This window comes from Thamnophis elegans, chromosome 4, assembly GCF_009769535.1.
Source record: "Thamnophis elegans isolate rThaEle1 chromosome 4, rThaEle1.pri, whole genome shotgun sequence".
NCBI classification, from domain to species: domain Eukaryota; kingdom Metazoa; phylum Chordata; class Lepidosauria; order Squamata; family Colubridae; genus Thamnophis; species Thamnophis elegans.
In genome coordinates, this window is record NC_045544.1 from 68,213,279 (window position 1) to 68,233,860 (window position 20,582).

Genomic DNA, 20,582 nt, shown 5'->3' on the forward strand with positions numbered 1-20,582 from the left:
GATACTTACAGCAGGATGAAAGACATTAATCGCTTGAACGGAGGTCTTGCCTTTTTGTTTATACCCAAATACTAAATCAATCCAATGGCAGATGGTTTGGGAAACATGGTCAGACTCTAAAGCTTGACGGTGGATCAGAATAAATAATCTTGGATCATTTCGAGCCCAGGGTGGGAGGTTCACATGGTTTACTCTTTCACCATTCTGACGTATCCCAAAATCAAAACCTATAAATAGAAATAATTCATATTAGTTGGCTTAAATCTAAATAATTAATATAAAAATCATTTTTATCTTCACACAACATTTTTTAAAAACCAACTCATGGTAATTGTTGCAAAATTATGTTCTCCAAAATTTTACATTAACAATTGATTAAATCAATTGCATAGTTTGCATAGCTTTAAATCTGAAAGTGAATCTTGGACTTGTGCACTTCTCCTGTTTCTCTCCTCCTCCAGGAAAAACCTCTTTTTTAACCAATCTGCAGTTTATTATGAATGAACCAAACATTTTGAATCTATTATCTATTACCCATTTTTTAAACAATCTTTTTCAGTAATAATAATGGTCCACTTTCCCTGTGATTAGATGTAAAGTTTAACACAACTGAGATCTATGTTTTGTTTACCAACAGTTGAAAGTCCATTTATTATTTTTTTAGATTTCTGGATCACTGCAACTATATGACTCCCAGCAAACAAAATAAACAATACTGGCATAACAACAATATTATTAGAAAATTAAAACCTACTATGCAACTGGAGCAATAAAATACTAGCATTTCACCAGAGGAACTTAATCTTAATTTGCTTTCAGAAGGGGCTCAACATTGGAACCATTTTTATTTGGGGGGGGGGCTAATATGGAGACCATTTTAGAGAAGCCCTTCCTTCTGGCCTCAAAACACCCCCCCCCCCAATTTCATGATAGTGGGGAACTATGAGGGAATGATCCAGATCTAGCTGAGAATCTTGTGAATGAACAGCACTTCATCTTGCTTTGGTTCAACTTCAGTTTGTTACTTCCCAATCATATTAAATAGCCTCTGGGCTCTGAAACAAGATGCTAACTACGGGGTGTGAGTGGCAATGTACAAGATACGGCACCCTTAACTAATTAATGACCCGGTCTAGTAGCTAAGATTAAAAAGTAGGGTGAAGAACCAAGCTCTGCGACACTCTGGTATAGCAGGCCAGTGGGCTAAACTCTTCTTATCTACAACCACTGTGTCAGGCCTGGAAGCCATCTTTTGCATTTGGACCTTCAGGCCTGCGACACTTAATGCTGTGTGAAAATGGGAGGGGGGAATTATATGGAGTATGGGAGATATATAGTCTAAATAACATTCCTTTCTCAGAGAGTCAAGGACATCTTGCCCTGTACCTGCAGCGGTGTGACTAGGAGGCATCTCCAGTAGGGACGGGATCTGATTGGACCATGTGATGGACATGTGAGTGCTGAGCAGGGATTTGAACTTTCAATTGGATGGGGGAAACCTGGAAGCTTTCAGATTTGGGTTTTCCCAGATGTGCCTATATGACATTTCTAATAAAATGGAACTTTGAGGAAACTCAATCCTCGCAGTCCTCTTTTGTTAGTGGCGTTACTAGGAACAATAACTCACTGATTAGAAACACCTACTAAAGGATTGGAAGGAAGGAAGGAATGGACCCACTGGAGCACAATACCCCAATCCCCGCAGATGAAAGCATAGCATGGTTAACAAAGGGTCTAGCGGTTAAGACACCAGGCTAGAAAGCAGAAGACCATGAGCTCTAGTCCTGGCTTAGCCGTGAAAACCAGCTGGGTGACTTTAGGCTGGTCACTTTCTATCATCTCAACAGAGTAGTTGTGGAAAAAAATAAGAAAAAGAAGAGGTGTATTGGATATGTTCATCAACTTCAGTTACTGTATTTTTCAGAGTATAAAACGCACCTTTTTTCCTCTAAAAAGAGGCTGATAATCTGGGTGCGTCTTATACACCTGAAGCCCTGCCTCTTCACCAAAATGGCCATGCATAGCCTTATGGAGGCTTTCAGAGCTCCTGGGGGCTGGGGAGGGCAGAAGTGAGCAAAAAATGGGCCATTTTGTGCCCTCCCCTCAGCAGCACTCTATAAGCCTCCATAAGGCAACTTTTTTGACAAAAAAAGGCCCATTTTCGCAAAAAACGGGCCATTTTGGGGAGGTTTGCAGAGTACAAAACCTTTTTTTCCCCTTTCAGAAAGCTGTTTAGTTAGAGTGGTTGATGAGAATTAGATTGGTCAAGTGCTGTGCCAGCAGAAAGTTTTAGGTGCTACAGATTCTCAGCGATTTCCTTCTCCAACACATGGATAAATACATCTGGAAACATCTACCTACCTACCTACTCTCTCTCTCTCTCCCTATCTACCTACTGTGTTCATCTCTCTCTCTCTCTCTCTCTCCCTTTATCTACCTACCTACCTAACTACTCTCTCTCCCTGCCTACTGTATTTCTCTCTCTATATATTTCTCTCTCTATCACTCTACCTACCTACCTATCTACTCTCTCTCCCTACCTACCTACTGTATTTCTCTCTCTCTCTCCCGTTATCTATCTACCTACCTAACTACTCTTTCTCTCCCTACCTACCTACTGTATTTCTCTCTCTTTCTCTCCCTCTCTATCCCTCTATCTACCTACCTACTTTTTTTTTTTTTTTTTTAATTGCCTCTTCAAAATCTGTGTGCGTCTTATACTCCAAAAATACGGTATTTGTAAAAATAATGACAGGAAATAAACAAATGCAACCAGTATAGTTTCCATCCTGTACCTCGACCTGATTCCTGGATGAAATGTGTCCATCTCCACTTTTTTATTTTCACCACCCTCACATGAGTCAAGGCTTTTTTTTCCTTTCCCATTACATCTGCAATTTACCAAATGAGTCCAAAAGTTCAACAATTCCAGCATTCAGTGTGATTGAATGCTGGATGGATAATAAAAAAAGTCTTTTTGAAGCATACCTTCCCTATTAACTAAAAACTCAGGAAGATAAAAAAATTCTGGGATGAGTTCCTTTACATCAGTCATTGATTCGTAAGATGAAAGGCGCCAGGTTGTATTAGTAGAATGGAATGTTCTGTCTGGAATATCAAAACTCTGATCTGAAAATGAGGAAATCATATTAAATTAATTAGAAATTAATATAACACACTTAAATATTTGGTGATCAATAAGTAATACATTTAATTCTCTGTTATCTATGTGTATGCACTTTTACTGGTGCAAACACACATGATACATTTCAGCACTTCTATTTCTAAGGATTATAAAAAAAGAATTAAAGTAAATATTTGCAATGGTTTGTTGGTTCTGTGTTGTGACTATCCAAATATTGCCTATTCAAAGCTAGGAAATTAAAATTATTTACATCATAAAAACCTAGGAAAATGTACCTTGATAAGCTAAAAACATCTTTGTGAAAGGAGGCATTCTAACCAGAAAGTGAAGAACTGTTCCGCTATTTGAATAATGAGATCCATAATGATAAGGTTGTACAGGAGGCATCGGATCATCTTCTCTAGCTCCTTTACGATATTCTTCTTCTAGGTACTGCAGCAGAAAAAGAAAACAGAAGAAAAAACATGCTTGTCTTATTTTTTAAAAAAAATTATTTCCAAAGTTAAAATACAAAATTTTTAAAAAGTCATGCATTTCTGGCAATTAAGTGCTTGATTTAAACTGTAATTCAGCCCAAACGTATGGTTGTAAGTCATGCTGGTTGTTAAGGAGATTACCATTATGGCAAACTTATGACATACGTGCCATAGGTGGCACACAGAGCACTCTCTGCGGGCATCTGAGCTGTTGCCCCAGCTCAGCTCCACTGCACATGTTCGTGCGCCTCCCACCAGCCAGCTGGTTTTCGGGTCTCTGCCATGCTTGCACAGGGGGCAGGGGCCAGGGGGCATGCGAAAGATGTGCACACATGCATGCAGGGTGGGGTCCGCGTGTGGGGGGGTCATACATGCATGCGTGGGGGCAGAGCGCACACAGGGGGGCCACATGTGCATGTACGGGAGTCATGTGCATATGCATGGGGGTCACGTGTGCATGCATGGAGGTCACTCACAGGGGTTTACACATGCATTTCATTGTGGGTGTGCGCATTTTTGGCATGTGACGGCAAAAAGGTTAGTCATCACTGCCTTAGACTGCCTGATTTTACAATTGTGGTCATTTAGCAAATGGGGTGGTTATTAAGCGAATCGATTCTCTCTAACAGGCATTTTTTTTGCTGAGAACTAGGAAGTAAACATAGCTTTCTGGCAAAAAAATATTGTAAACTGTAGTCATGTGACCGTAGGACGCTTCAAAGGGCCATAAATAGAGGCTGGTTGCTGAGTGCCCCAAATGCAATCAGGTGACTGAGGGAGTGGGGGCAGGGGGAAGTCTTCAGAACTTTGAATCCAGGACATGTAGCCTTGGGGAAGTCCATCATAACTTCAAATGGTCATAAGTGATTCATGTGCAATACTAAAGCAGTGCTGCTATTTAAATTAGCAATATAGTGAACTAATTACTTAATCATATCTTTGGACTGATAATTTAAAAATCAATTTATTAATCAACATGATCAAAATGAAAATTAAAAAAGTAATTGCCTTTAGATAAAACAGATTAAAACTCAGATATGAAAATTGGTTGTTATCAGGACTAAAGAGACCATTGATAGTGTCAGTGAAGACATCATGCAGTGACCATTTCGTTCAAGACAGTCACAAAGAGGAAATCTGAAAAAGTTTTCTTCAGCTGCTGAGTACGTAAAATCATTTATTTTTTCATAGATTACTTAGTAATATTATTACCAAAGCAGCAATTAATTGAAACTAACTCATCAGACTCAAAATTGGTTGGACTCTAAACTGTAGCAACAAAGAAAAGTGGCTCCCACAACAAGCTTGTGATCACTTGCGAAGACAATTATCTCTTATCCAAAACTAGAATGAGGAGGATTATTGAATATTTTATTCCCTTTTGCACATTTGAATAATCAAGCAGGCAGTTAGCAGAACACAAGGCATTCATGGTTTAATACTGTTCTCTGTCTCTCACCTCTTTGATTAAAAATATGAATGATATGAACTGAAATATTTCAGTACCTTGTAAGTGTCCACGTAACGATCTTCCTTTTCTTTTGACTGTACAGCTATTGGCTTGATCAAATTTCTGAAATTATACCAATATTACAATTAGTCAATTCCAGAACGTAAGGAACACAACAATGCAATCTAATTGATTTTTTTCCCACTAGCATATGTGAATTTTACAGAAAGTGGTATATCTAGTAAATCATTTTAAAAAGCAAGCCATTATATTTTTACCTATAAACAGATGGGTCATGTAAGTCCAATGTTTCATTAGTATAGTCAGAAAGTATAAAGGGAAATACTGGATACTGCATGAGATCATTGAAGGAACGGCCAGCATGTTTATTTAAATGAGTGAGGTATTCAAAATTAGTGATCTGTCCAGTATACCACAGATGGGTCAACGCAGTAATGTTGCCATACTCCAAGAGATTAGGAAGATTGTTTGTTAGAATATTGTGGTACACATCATCCCGCACCTAAAAAGAAACAAAGAAAATTTCTACCAAGTCTTAAATCATGAATTTTTTGAAATGCACATTTTCAATATACTTGACCAGTCATGTGTTTATTTTAGAACTGTAGCCAGAGTAATACATACATATCTTCATGCCTCATTCACCTTTTGATATGTAGTCTCATGAATAGATGCTTGTCTTCTTTCCAAGATAAATTGCGTACTGGTAAAAGTCCTCTACTTACAATGGCAATTAGGACCAGAATTTCTGTCACTGCAATGCAGCCGTAAAAGGGAACAAAAGTGTGGCACGACTTGAGGAAGGTGCACAAGACTGCACAATGATGTGTGAGTGACCAGTGTGGCACAAGCACAGAGGGGCCAGGGAAGGGTGTGCATATGAGGGAGACTGATCTCAGCAACTTGCAAGCTTCTCCGTCAGCTTCCCTACGGAGGTCCTGGGAAGGCTGCAAATGACAATCACGTGACTGTGGAGAGCTGCAAACAGTTCTAAGTGTGAGTTGGTTGTCAAGTGCCCAGATCATGATCACGTGACTGTGGGGTTGCTAGGGTGGCTGGAAGGTTGAGGACCAGTCATAACCACCATCTGTTTAGTCCTGTTGTTATTTCTGAACTGTCGCTGAATGAATGGCTATAGGTTGGGGACTACCTATACATGCACAAACCTGTTCGTGCTATATGTCTATGGAGATTCTCAGTAATCCAGGTCTTTATTGTCCCAAAGGTGCTTTTTCAAAAGGCAACTGAACTTTCTGGTTTTTATTTAAAGACATTTCACTTCTCATCCAAGAAGCTTCTTCAGCTCCGACTGGAAGGTGGAAAATGAAAGGATTTATAATCTTTGCAGACAGCTGATCATTTGCATTCTTTTAGTGAGTCATTGAGGCATTTAGTTAAAAGAATGCAAAAGACCAGCTGTCTGCAAGGAGTATAAATTCTTCCAGTCCCCACCATCCAGTCAGAGCTGAAGAAGCTTCTTGGATGAGAAGCAAAATGTCTTCAAAGAAAAAACAGAAATGTCCAGTTGCCTCTTGAAAAAGCACCTTTGGGATTGTTCATAGTATCACATAAAATGCCATCACTATGACATCTATGGAACTTTTCTACTATAATCTCTCAATATAATATCATCTGAATTAAACCATGATCATTTCTTTTCTCTTGTGATCTTTTAAAGTATATATTAATAGACTGGTTTTAAATACTTCTTGCTATACATTGGTATGGGTAACCTTGGGGGCAGAATATAACCTCCTAACCTCTGGAGGGAGACATGGGATATCTTCTATGACACACAGTATACCTATGATCAAAAATGAGACTTTCCATCTACTGGATTGCAGTAATTTCTTCAGGATGCCTGGGTTTTAGCAAAGAATTGTTCCTTTCCCAGACATACATGCAAAGGTTGGAATTCAGAGATGGCTTTACTGCTCAGTTTTTCTCTGCCTGGACTCCTTTTGATTTCCTTCGTAAATTTTCATGCATATTAAACAAAATTACACAAAGTTCCATCCAGCACTGCTGTATAGTAATCAAGCATACCTACCTTTGTGTTGTCAAAAGCTAATAGTAACGTTCTGCCATTCGTTAAAAATATTTCTACAGCATTGTCTCTTAATTGCCACCAACGCTTGTGCACTTCTTTGATTTCCTCAAATGTCCAAGAAAATGATGCTGGCTCAGTTTCTCCCTGAAAACCCTAGAGAAAATTCATCATATTAAAGCAATTAGCTTCTTCATAATAATAATAAAACCCGGAATGTACTTATTTGACATGGAAATATTTTAATGTTTTGATATTTTTGCTACAGTTTTTTTTTTCATTTTATTTTTTTTTCATTTTACAGGATGCATAAATTCTTATTATTATTGTTTTATTTGATATTTTATGGCAAATGTCAGTGTTAATCAATACAGCTATTCCATGCATTTTAAATAAGTAACAAACACATCTAACTAACTTAAATACTTTCAGATGCCAGAGAAAGTCTACTTATGGAATTTACCTAACTAATGTTTTAAATTTTCTTTCAACAAATCACATAAAAATGTCTGAATTCCTAGGATTCTTACATATTATAGGTTTTGCTTGAATCATAACTAAATCTGCATAAGCATATTTTAAAGAATGATTTAAAAACAATTCAAAACTTTTACTTACTGAATTTTCAATAATTTCAGAAGCATTGTCTTCCACAAAATACATTCCACATTTGCCTGCAAAGTGAAACATATTTAAGAAATATTTTTAATTTATACATTGAGAGTTATCATGGATTATATTTAACCTATATGTTATATCAAAAGACTGACATAAAAATAAGTTTAATTTATTAAACTTAGGTATTACCCATCTCCAAAATGACTCTAGGCATGTACAATAAAAGCAAAAAATATACAAAACACAATATAATAAAATCATAAAAGAGAACAAGAACCATTGGCAAATGGCTTACAACCCAACACGTGTTGTTTTTAATGTTTTAATGTGTTTAGTTTTATAGTTTTGATATTTTTGATTAAGAACTACCAAATTTGGTTAGAAGATGGGCAGCAATATAAATATTTTGAATGGATGAATGAATCATTCAATCAATCAATCCAAAAAATGTTCCAACCACCTTAACCCACGCTTGGGAGAAAAGTCAGATTTTTAAGGCTAGCAGGATGGGAGTCACACAGATATTTTTTTTTGGGGGGGGGGGTGGAATCTCATTCCATAGCGGAAGGGGACAACTTACCACAGCCAACTTGCTGCGGCCCACTCGCCATGGACAGCTTGTCATGGTCAGCATGCCATGGGACAATTTAACAATTTAATTTAATTATTTAAAATAAATTTTAAAAAATTTGATTTTTGTCATTCACATTTCATTCTGTTCCTCCATTTCCTTCCTTTCTTTAATAATTCTATTCCACCATTTCTTTGATACTAGTGTAACTCTTGTCCTATAGCGAGCTGTCCCATGGCGAGCTGGCCACAGCAAGTTGTCCTGCAGCAAGTTGACCAGACAAGTTGGCTATGGCGAGTTGGACGTGGTGAGTTGGCCATGGTGAATTGTCATAGACCCTTCCTACTCTGTAAGCTGCACTAATTTACCAGTACCCTTTCAGGACTGTTTCAGCTCATTCCAGCTGGGCAGACTCCATACCAGTACCTTGAATCACACTTGAAAGAGTACTGGTAAAGTAGTGCAGCTTACAAAGCAGAGGAGTCACATTGGCATAGTCAAGTATGCCCATCACTGCCCATACACCACTGCATTTTGGACTAATGGATGGCAAAAACACTATTAGCAATTCTTTTATACTATGTATATTGTCTTTTATTTTGTAAACTGCCAAGAGTTGTTAAGAGTCAGCCAGTCTTGAAGTGTGATAAATAAAAATGAAATATATTGATAACAACTTTAAAACTTAAATTTGTAAAATATAATTCTGTTGTAGCAGAATTCATAAATGAAAAGAAGGTATTAACTCTACCAAATATGGAGTTTTACCCTTTAGCTTTTAGACAGAGAATCTAGTTCTGTTACTATTACTCATAAGCAAAGAAACAGGCAACAAACAAGATAAAAACAGTTTAGGTAGTAAAAGAATGGAAAACAAAAGAAAATAATCACCCAAATCTAATCTAAAAACAAGTCTCACTTAAGCAGTTTGTACTTATTTGGTTGCCAACTATTCTCAGCCTCAATGACAAATCTGACATTTTAAAGTTGCACATTTATAAGAAAAAGCACTAGTTAGCATTTAGAAATAAAGTTATTCACTAAGTGCCAAATATGACCCAACATTAAAAGCATTTTCCCTTCTGATCAACAGCAACCCAATCAGAAGTGAGACTATCGCTCACCTCAAAAAGATCATCATCATGCTACTTTGATCCTATTATCATTCCTCTCTAATAAAACTGTTTTTAAGACTGAGATGAAGGTGATTTTTGAAAGTATGGAAAAATTCCTACAGGTTAAGTTATATGTATGGACTACAGCAGTATGCATCCCCTGGCTGTTATTCAGAAGAAAACAGCTAGATTTGCAATTTTTGCAGGTATCAAAAGTACTCATCTCAAAATGGCTGCCTGTATATAAGAACTAGATTGCTTGGTCAAATACAGAATTAAGAGTAAAAGATTTACCTAGTAACAATTCACCAGGGGTCTCTCTGGAGGGGGCCACATTTATACACCTTCGATTAACTCTGCAAAGAGATACAGTAAAATATGACAAATTCAAATACTACGGTAATATAAAATCAAGAATGGTAAATCCTAGTTATCACAAGTGAAATTTACAGGCAGAATACTTCTTCCTTCGCCCTCCTATTTCTTCTACCACCTCCTTTCTTCTGAGATGTAGAGACTGGCTGATGGGATCCATGCAACCCATAGTTTGGGTTCAAACCTAATAGTTTTATTATGGTAAACGTTCTTTTGTATTATAATCTATTCCTTAGATATTAACAGGATATACATATACATACATACACAGAGAGAGGGGGGGGAGGGAGAGGGAGGGAGGGAGGGAGGGAAAATACCTACATAAATACAAGGGGAGGGGAGGAAATGTAAACAGTTAAGTCCAATGAATTGCATTACTAACACAGGCTAAATACATAAAAAATATATGTATGTGGTAATAACTGAGCCCTCCTCTTGTCAATTAAGTTAGCCTGATCTCCCCCCTACTTGCTTCTCCATTTACTTGTTCAACATGCGGTCATATTTCTATAACTCAGGCCTAACTTGTGAGAAGCTTTCTAGTTAGACAGATGATTCTTAAGCATCCTGTGTACAAATACTGATGACCCTGCATTATGTTACTTTTTTCACAAACCCCCTTTCCGGAGAACTGACCTTATATGCTCGCTGGCAGCTTTGTCTTTCACTGTAGAAGAGTGAGATGAATGTGTTTTGTCTTCAAACAGGTAGGCCAGAGGGAGCTTAAGAATCTCTATTAAGAAACAAAAACAAAACATTTACGGTTTAATTTTTTTTAGAGAAAGTAACTGGACTCATAAAGAATACTATAACCTACCTTCCAATTTTTGTCTGTCTTTGAGGAGGTATTTATTTGGAATTGTTAAGTAGCACCTCTGCAAGCGGCGTCTCTCTCTGTTAGGTCCTTCGGTTGGGTCCAGCTGCCAAGATGTTGGGTAGGAGGTAGGGTCATACCAAAGAGCCCTGCAGAAATCAACCCATAGAGTGTGGCTGCAGTATTATAATATATTAATTATCTTATTCAGTTCACGCTTTTATTGGCATTATTATTATTTTCTCTGTTGCCTTGCAAGTACACTGAGTGCTTCTCTACTTCTGTGTCTAATCAAACTTGGCCAAATAAAATATTCAATTCAATCCCACCCAAGTAGAAGCATTGGAGTAAGCAGTGGCAGGTGCAGGTAGGCAGAGGGTCTGTACCTTTCCAATTTCACTTTATACATCAACAATTCCATTCTAATGAGCTTCAAGAAATTAAGAAATTCAAGAAATTACATATGCAATTTTGCTAAGCACGGTAAGAAACAGTCAATCCCTCAGGAAAGAGAAAACTGGAGATGATAATTTTGAAGGCCAAATAAATCAGCTTGATCTGCTTGCCTCAATGATACACTAATTTGGAATGAAATAGATGAGATCCCCCCCACACACACACACACATTTTATATTACTATAACTTGACCAAATTTTTAGGTTGTTACAGAGAAAAGGTTATTTAGCTTATAGCAGTCTCATCCTGTACCGATTCTGAAGAATTGCAGAGTTTGCTTCTTTTAAAAGAAATAAAAGCAGCGTTTCAAGTGAATGTTTGCAACGCTCTTCTAAAATGCAAATCTGAATGTGAATCAAATTCTATTTCACAAATGGGAACAGCTATCTCAGATTTTTTTTTCTCATTAAGCAATAACAGCAGCCATTAATTTTTTGAAAAGTAGAAAGGTAGCTGCTTACCTATCATGTGTAAACTGCTGAATGAGCTCCTGCCAGTGTCTGCTGGCACTTAAGTCTGTTTTATACATCCCCCTGATGTGCTGAATCACCTTCTTTCTTTCCATTCCCTGGGACAGAGAGGCAGCCTGAGTGATGTCCCCTGCAATTTTAGAAATCTCCTTTGACTTTGCATCCAAGCGCTGAAACAGACTAAATGGAAATAACCAATTTAAAAGAACAGCACCATTTACATTAAGGAACAAACAAAGCAAGCACTGTATCAATTTGTAGCTGGGACTTTCCATTTATAAGGAAATGCTTTTTTTCCTGTTCTTCTCTTTTAGTTTAACCAATCCCCAAAACGTCTCCTCTAAAGTAAGATTTTTTTTTCAAATTAGGATTCAAAATGGATTGTAGGATTCAGAAGAAACTTCTCAAATCACCAACTTCTAAGATAATGCTGGCTATAACCATAATTTAATTCCATAGCATGGCATTGAAGCTATCCTACTGTGAAAAGACATGGTTAAAAAGAGAAGACCTTGGATGCTAGAAAGAGCAATTTTATGCTGTTTGACTCTTCCGTCCCACATTGTATAATAATGAAGCACATGGCATTTTGTAAGTTTTTTTCTATTCCATGCGTTTGCCAAGCTGCACAGAGATTAAAAAGAAAAAAAAAAGCACAGTGCAACAATGTCTTCAGAGGGAAGTAAACTAGACTGGTGCCTGTCTTGATGAAGGTTCAAGGGCTGAGGGCAGCATATATTTTTATTATTAGTAAAAGCAGTAGCAACTTACGTTTGCCAGTTGTTGGCCATTATCTTTTCCCAAGCAGCTTTATTCACCTCTTCTTCACCCATGTATTTCTTATGGTCCTGATAAGCAGTTTAAAAAAAAGTGATTCACTATTTCATCTATTTTCTTAATATTGCTGCCGTATCAAACACAGTGCTTTGGTACAGCAACCAACTAGGACAGGTACAGACTTCAACAGATAGTTAAGACTGCTGAAAGAACAATTGCAACCAGCCTGCCTTCCTTGGAAGATCTGTATATTGCATGGGTCAGAAGGAAGGCTGACCTCTCACATCCTGGACATAAAGTGTTTCAACTCCTTTCCTCAGGACACCGCTATAGGGCTGGGATGAGAAACCTATGGAACACATGTCAGAGGTGACACACAGAGCCATCTCTCCAGGGATGCCAACATCTCCCGTTGCTCTTCCAAGTGCCAGGGTGCATCTTCACATGCACAGGAGCACCAGAAAGTAGAAGAGCAGCCGATTGGCATGCATGCATGCGCAGGAAAGCTGAGCTTCTGGTTTCTGGCATGCCAGCTGGTCTTTATGCACGCATGCATGCCAGAAACCAGAAGACCAGGTGACCAGTGCACATGCACATGCCGGAAACTGGAAGCTCAGCTTCCCGGCACGCACATGCACATGCACTTTCCGAGTCTTTCAGTTTCTGGTGCTCCCGCACACTCAGTGCTGAAAAGGTTTGCCAACACTGCTATAGGGTATTGCATGCCAAAACAACTAAACAGAGACAGTTTTTTTTTCCCCTCGAGAAATACATTTACTGAGACAGAGAAGCTCCAAATTACAGTGAAGACATTACACACATATACATTTATCATTAGTTTTGCATATCTGCATGCAATTTTCCTACAGCAGTATATGTACTTTTTGCAAACAATTTTCTTCAATTAATTTCCTTCCCTTATTTTTCCAAAACTATGGGGTTTTGTGCAAATCTTTTCCTAGTATGTTCATTTTTACACATATTTCTTTTTGAGACAATTGTAGTTCATAATTTGGAGAAAAATGTGTCTTTGCATGAATCTCAGTGTTCGTATTGATATGAAAATGCAGAATTGTTTAACTTCTTATTGAAATGGGAATTTCAATAGATGCCCCATATCTAATTTTGCAAATATGTTAATGATATAAATGTAATTAAGTGATACAGTATATTCTGTAGATTTACATACCTCTTCCATTGCTTTTATGAGGTCAGGTTTTGGTGGAGCATTGAGAGGAATGTATTTGTACCCACAAAGCTTTAATGTGGTCATGAATGCTCCAACCGATATCTGTTCTTCTTTGGTTAATTCATCTTTATGATCATGCATTAATTCAAATAAATACAGTGACAACTTAGGCCCATGCTGCAATAATAATAATAATACAGTTACAAATTAAGGACTATAGGGAAAAAATCAGATAAAAATACTCATTTACATATTTTATAATTATTCAAAGCATATTCAACATGATTATGCACACAAATAGATTTTAGAGTTTGTGCCATTTGAACAACAGTTCCTTGTGCAACATAGTTAAAGCCTTTTAAAGCTGAAGCAACATAGATGATTATATACTGTAACTTAATACTGGTAGTCCTCGACTTACAACCACATTTGAGCCCAACATTTCTGTCAGGGAGACAGTTAAGTAAGTTTTGCCCCATTTTACGACCTTTTTTGCCACAGCCGTTAAGTGAATCACTGCAGTTGTTAACAACACGGTGGTTAAGTGAATCTGGTTTCCCCATTGACTTTGCTTGTCAGAAGGTCACAAAAGGTGATCACATCCCTGTCCCATTCGCATTGGAGGCACCATTTAAGCCACTTCTGGGTTGAAAGGATTGGCCAAGGACATCGCTGTTGCCTGGAGAACGCCCAGGGAGCTATTTTTATATCTCCATCAAGGAACTGAAGTGACGCACCCTGCCACACTGCAGCACTCGGGTCTTGAACACGAGCTTGCTAACGTCTGACCCAGCATAATAACCACTGGAGTTACAGTGCTCTGGGTGATCACATGAACCCGTCATACATCTGAGTCACTTGACAAGTATTTGAATTTTGATCATGTGACCATGGAGATGCTGCACTTATTGTGTGAAAAGCAGTCATGAGTCACTTTTTAGAGTACTATTGTAACTTCGGATGGTGTCTAAACAAACTGTTGTAAATCAAGGATTACATGTATCTACTATTCACAAAACCAGTATCAAAAATTCCACTGAGATCGCATAACTCTTTGTCATACCTAAATGTCTTTATAACCTATTATATAAAGATAGTTTCAAGAGGTCCATATTATTATTGATGCAAGGTGATAACAAAACATGGGCCACGGCCGTTTCTTAACATGAATTGGTTCTTTTACCAGACGTAACTACTAAAACACTTACTAACCAAAAGACCATAGCACAATGGCACAGCATTGCTTTACAACTAAAAGAAATTCAGATACAGAAAAAGAGCTTCCACTGTACTTCAGGGTCAACAGAAATGAGCTAAATGGGACTGCATAAATAGGCGCTCTCTATTGCTATGCTGAAGTGCTCTCAATTCACCTTGATTTTCCAGATCATATTCCCATTAACAATCCTGTTAAGAACTACTTAAAGGCATGTCATGGAGAATGGGGGGTGGGGGAATGTCATAATTAGTTGTAAGGGGGGAAATCCCCCATAGGTGCCTCAGCTATACCACATTTGATCTGAAAAATAAGTAGCTGATATAGAACACTGTTACTTATTTAATGACAACACAGTATAGCTCAAAAAGAATACTCTATTAGGTATGAAATACCTGCGTTGCTTTTTGTTTGCCTCCAGGTACAATCCAAGGCAATAATCTCAACTACAAATGAACTTTATATTTTAAGCCCAATTTCCTCAGGCAATAATTTAATCCCATGTGACTTCCTATTTCTTCCAAATTTTGACAATGTGACTTTAGTTCAAAGTATGTCAGTTCACAGGATAAAACTATCATCTATTAAGACCACATTTTTCCATATAAATTCCTCTTATCAAGATTATGTTGAATAAATAAAAACCTAGAGAAAGCCACTGGTAGGACTAGAAATCTAAAATATCATTTTTCATACATACAACAGACTATTAACAAATGCCTCTCTCTCTATGGAGCTTGGGCATTTTAACCATACTAGAGCTTAAATATCTGAATTTTTGAAAAAGAAATTAAAGCAATCTCCCTTCTAGTTTTTAAAAGCACTAGAATCCTTACCTGCAAAGTTGTACTTAAACACTCTCGCAAAATCTCCTGGTGGTTAATTTCATGTAAGAATTCCAAAGTGTGCTTTCGTTCTTGCAAAGTGCGTGTTGGAGACAAAGCGTGCACAAGGAGTCGTCCAAGCTGTACTCGAAAAGTATCCTTACAAGACAAGAGAATTTTCTTCCACTGCTGCTTGGGGGTGCTTAATCTGGAAGTGCCCTAGGCATGAGAAAAATTAAGTTATCTCCCAAGATTCTTCTTTCTCATCTAGGAACAAAACACATGACTAATACAATACAAGCATTTGATTAAAATGAAGTACTCTTAAAGGGTTGGGTTGTTGTTGTTTTTTACAAAGATACATATCACACCTTGGTAGACATAAACCATAAACATCCAGAAGAATTCCAAACAACAAAACATTTATTCTAGTTAGACTGAAAACTTAGAAAGTTGTGATTCTGTACAGTCTGTATTAAAATAATGTGCAATATGTAAACTGTTATTTACCTGCTTATTCCTATTCAAAGTCTACTGCACCTCAGGCAGGTATATTGACACATTCCAATAGGTACTCTATAGCGGAGTTCCCCAATACCAAGATTGTGAACCAGTACCGGTCCATGGCCTATTGGGAATGGGGTGCACAAGCAGCAGCCAATCATGCAAAGCTTTATTTGCACATATGCAGGATTAGGTTGCACGTGCAAAACCATCCCCCCCCCCCCGCCCCCGGCAGCCAGTCCATGGAGCCTAAAAGGATGAGTACCATTGTTTGGTTAAAAGTGATGTGAGAAAATAAAAAAGGAAGAACTGTCTGTCTATAAAGGGGGTGGGCAATTAATTTTCCCAAGGGGCCACCTGAGAAACTGGGACTTTGGTGAAGAGGTACAGCTGTCACCCTCTCCACCGCCATCCCTGTTACCGTGGACCAGACAAGTATAGTCAAAGGGCTCAATGTGGTCTGGGCTACAATAAGCAGTAAGAATGGATCAGAGGAATTGATGAACTTTAGGAGGTAATACATAGCACAACCACTTACAATAGATAATCCGATTCCTTCAATCATTATTTTAAACATTTCTCTCAAGAAAGTGTTTCTTGGGGTAAGTTCCTTCTGTTCTTCCTCCTTTTCAGTCTTGTCCTGTTGGGAAACTATTCTGGAAGATCTATTCTGGAATGGGATCTCAATCATTTCAGGGCAATTTTCAGAAAGGTCTGCAAATTTGAAAAAGGATTATATGGTCAATGTTAAAACAGATTGTCTTGATCCAAGGCATCCCACTGTCCATGCTGTACTTGCATGGCTGATAGATTACAGGAAATAACAGTTTTGAATGCAACTGAATTGAATACAATTGAATTTTATTCAATTATTTAATTTGCATTAAAAGGACTTCAGGCTATCATTTTCTTTGCTGTAAAAATGAAAGTAGACTAAGAAGAGTTTGTGGTAATTGAAAGACACATAAAAATAGTCATTGCTAAAATGATGCCAGCTGGCAAGAAAAGCAACATGTAATTTTTTCACATCAAATTTTAAACTGTACCAACATCTTGCATTTAAATGTGCAAACATATCTAAATAAAGGATTTGGAATATTTTAAAAATACAGGGAGAAGAAAAATACAGTGAAAGTTACTGAAAATAAAAAAGGAGCTGCAGACTGGAGCAACAGCAAGTGCAGCAAGACGCTCAGGCACCTGAAAGCAAATCCTGGCTTTTAAGAGTTTCTATAACCCACATCTATGATCGCTTCAAAGGACAGGACAGGGGACAAAGCCTGAAATGAAAAGCCCTGATTTCAGGATCTGGGCTCAGGACCACTAATGAAAAGGGCTGCTAAACTCAGGTCTCACAATGGGATGCATGCATAACAAAGGTTAATGACACCAAGAAATCAAAACCATTATGAGTACTGTACATGATCCAGAATGGTATAATATGGTATTAAGGAAGAAGAAAACAATGAACTGTTTTTAAATGAAGAACAATATTTCCTTCTGCAGTTCTTTATATGGTACAAAGATCTAGGTTTAAGCAAAAATCTATTTGTGCAGCACTGCTCTCCTGCCCACTGAATCCTTTATTGCTACTAAAACCTCTTCCTATTCCAGGGGTGGTGGTGAACTGAATAGAAATTAACCAGTCTTTTGTGCAAACAACAAATAAAAAACTCAATATGAAAGCTACTGCATTCCATAAAACCCAGAGTCATAAACTGGATTAGAAATGCCAAACTGTACAAAAATGGAACTTTAGAAAATACTGGCTACCAGAGAAGATTTGCCATTCACAAAATGTATGTCACAGATTAGCACATAAAGACAAAGCTGATGATGGCAAAAGGCAAGTAATTCATCCAAGAATCTAAACAAACTATCAAGGTGTAATCAGGATCTCTAAAAGCATGTGTAATATTTCTATCATTTCTTACTAGACCTCTCCCATATAAATGCACATTCATTGACCCTCCCTGCCACAAGCAAGACATAGCATAGTCTACCACATTCTGCCATTGATCTTTCCACTTCAGTCTTTCTGTTTCTAGTTTCCTCCTACCCTGAGGCCTGTATTCCCCACCTTTTATCCAAATATCTGCTTCATTCATTCTCAGCCTTTCCTTAGTTGCTCCAAGTCTCCTGGTTTACTAAATTATAAAAGTGGAATCTGATATACCTTTTATTCCCTAAGAATAAATCTATATGGGGTTTGGAGATATGCTGAAGAATTTAATGATAGACAATTCAAAACCAACACTTTAAATCACTTTTGCCTCTATTATTATTATTTTAATTAAAAGCAATAGCCAGACATGCAAAATACCCTGCCACACAACTTCCAGCATTATAATGGACCATAATCTGCATAATCCTTCTTTAGGGCTACTTTTGATATATTGTTTGGTAAATAATTACAATATATAATTCTTTCTGCTGTAATTCGACATATTGCTCAAATGATGTGTCTTAATGGATTCCAAAAATTCCTTAAGAAAGCTGATATTAGCACTGTGGATTAATTTTCATAAAAATGTTGGGAAATATTATTACCTTGATACATGAATCTATTGGTGGTTAGTACAGTAATCCTCTGTAACCTCTGTATAAGCTCTGCTTCAGTGGCACAAAGAGAACTGTCTTGACTCATTCTACGCATCATCATAAAATCCAGTTCCTCGTTTGCAATTGTGTGCATTCTCATTAGGAATGTCTCAGACTGAGCAATAGAAAATGTTCTTGGTGCTTCAAAAATGAAAAGGAAATGCCAATAAAACTTCACTGATAAAATTCCTTGATGAAATTTTAAATTGTAAACATCAAGTATCCACAGTATTAGAGGTGATAGCAGGGGGGGGGAAGATTTTTTTTCTTTTGACAAGGATTTTTACATAAGGCAGAATGATTTAGCAAAATGAATTAAAGGTTAAAAACAGGTCAAGAGATTCTGCTTGTAAACTTAACTAACATAATAACAACATTTTGATAATACTTTGTTATAGAGATATATCTTCTTTTAATGTTTACTCATCTTCAATAAACTTTTAAACTTAAAAAAAACCCTGTACACTTCATCACAGAACAGTGACTAACCAAATAATTGTCAAAAATTGCTCAGTTAAAAAACTTACCAGCAATGCTTTTACGTTTTTGAAATATAGCCTGATGATCTTCAAATGATAAATGGAGTGAATGGCTTAAATGCTCGGAATCTGGATTTCCTACAGTTTTTATATACTTTACAGCTGATTGCAAGACTGTGAATTGCAAATTAACTGCCATTTCTGAAAGCAATAGAGATTAAATGAACAATCCATCATTTCTTCTGATTATTTCAAAGATTAAATAACTCAAACATGTTATTCACACAAAGGAATTTGGAGCTTACTCCGTGTTCTGTCATTCTTGCTCATCTGTAGATGTCCAAGTAACACCATAAGATCTTCAATAATCCGAAAATATTGTGTTCCTGAACAGCTGCAAGCATGGATTGTCACTGCTGCAAGTAACTGCTGTATATCACACACAAGCAATCTGGAGTCATTTGAGAGAATGCTGTGGGAAAGATGAAATCAGTTAATTAAATTCCATATTTTAGTCCCACCTCCAAGTTCAACTGACTTCATTCCAATGGCTTACTGGGAAATTCTGAATATTTTGTTTAAAACTACATGTCGTAAAAGCTGTAAATTTTCTAAAAAGGACTCATGAACCTGCCTAAGTTCAAGCTACTTTTAGTGACTGCATTCGAAATTACATAATATGTAACATGGTAATTAATCAATGGCCCCATGTTCATACTTACGATTGAAAGTTGAAAGTTATTTCTTTATATATTTATATACAATATATAAGAAATGTATATATTTCTTTTTTCTTTACTATATTTATTTTTCTTTTTTTCTTTATATTCTTTTTTTAGTTTCCATTAGTTTTTTTTTGTAATTGTAATCTCTAATTTATAATTAGAGTAATCTCTAATTTATAATTAGAATTAACTCTAAGTTTCTAAAAAAAAAAGATGACATTGAATTGATGGGACTTGGAGCACCCCTATTCTGCCTGGACATACCTAAGACAGCCAGCCCTTCAAAAAACCAGAGAAATAGCACTTAGATTTACCGTATCTTTTGGAATATAAAACGCACCTTTTTCCCTCAAAAAAGAGGCTGAAAATCTGGGTGCATCTTATAAACTGAATACAGTATTTTTGGCCTCCTAAAACCCCACCCCTTCACCAAAATGGCCGTGCATAGCCTTTAGGAGGCTTTCAGAGTGCTCCTGGGGGCTTTTTTTGGTGAAAAACGAGCCGTTTTTGGGAGGTCTGCAGAGTGCAAAAACTTTTTTTTTAATTTGCCTCTTCAAAATCTTGGTGCGTCTTATACTCCGGTGCGTCTTATAGTCCAAAAATACAGAATATACCGCTTTATGGTGCTTTACATGGTGCTCTAAGCAGTTTACAGAGTCAGCATATTGCGCCCAACAATCTGGGTCCTCATTTTACTGACCTTGGAAGG

The 20,582-nt window shown here is 37.1% G+C and overlaps 1 protein-coding gene across 1 annotated transcript in view; it reads right to left on the minus strand.

Annotated features, from left to right (window-relative positions):
• Positions 1-20,582, minus strand: part of LYST (lysosomal trafficking regulator) — a 107,023-nt gene that overhangs the window by 28,580 nt on the left and 57,861 nt on the right. The window contains exons 27-44 of the mRNA XM_032216001.1: positions 19,454-19,620; positions 19,197-19,349; positions 18,619-18,810; positions 16,607-16,782; positions 15,577-15,783; positions 13,525-13,701; positions 12,330-12,406; positions 11,550-11,738; positions 10,636-10,781; positions 10,455-10,551; positions 9,738-9,799; positions 7,758-7,813; positions 7,143-7,295; positions 5,350-5,594; positions 5,128-5,194; positions 3,421-3,577; positions 2,989-3,129; positions 10-227 (exon numbers count right to left, since the gene is read on the minus strand). Of these exons, the coding sequence (XP_032071892.1) occupies positions 10-227; positions 2,989-3,129; positions 3,421-3,577; positions 5,128-5,194; positions 5,350-5,594; positions 7,143-7,295; positions 7,758-7,813; positions 9,738-9,799; positions 10,455-10,551; positions 10,636-10,781; positions 11,550-11,738; positions 12,330-12,406; positions 13,525-13,701; positions 15,577-15,783; positions 16,607-16,782; positions 18,619-18,810; positions 19,197-19,349; positions 19,454-19,620 (2,680 nt within the window). The remainder of the gene's footprint in view (positions 1-9; positions 228-2,988; positions 3,130-3,420; positions 3,578-5,127; positions 5,195-5,349; positions 5,595-7,142; positions 7,296-7,757; positions 7,814-9,737; positions 9,800-10,454; positions 10,552-10,635; positions 10,782-11,549; positions 11,739-12,329; positions 12,407-13,524; positions 13,702-15,576; positions 15,784-16,606; positions 16,783-18,618; positions 18,811-19,196; positions 19,350-19,453; positions 19,621-20,582) is intronic.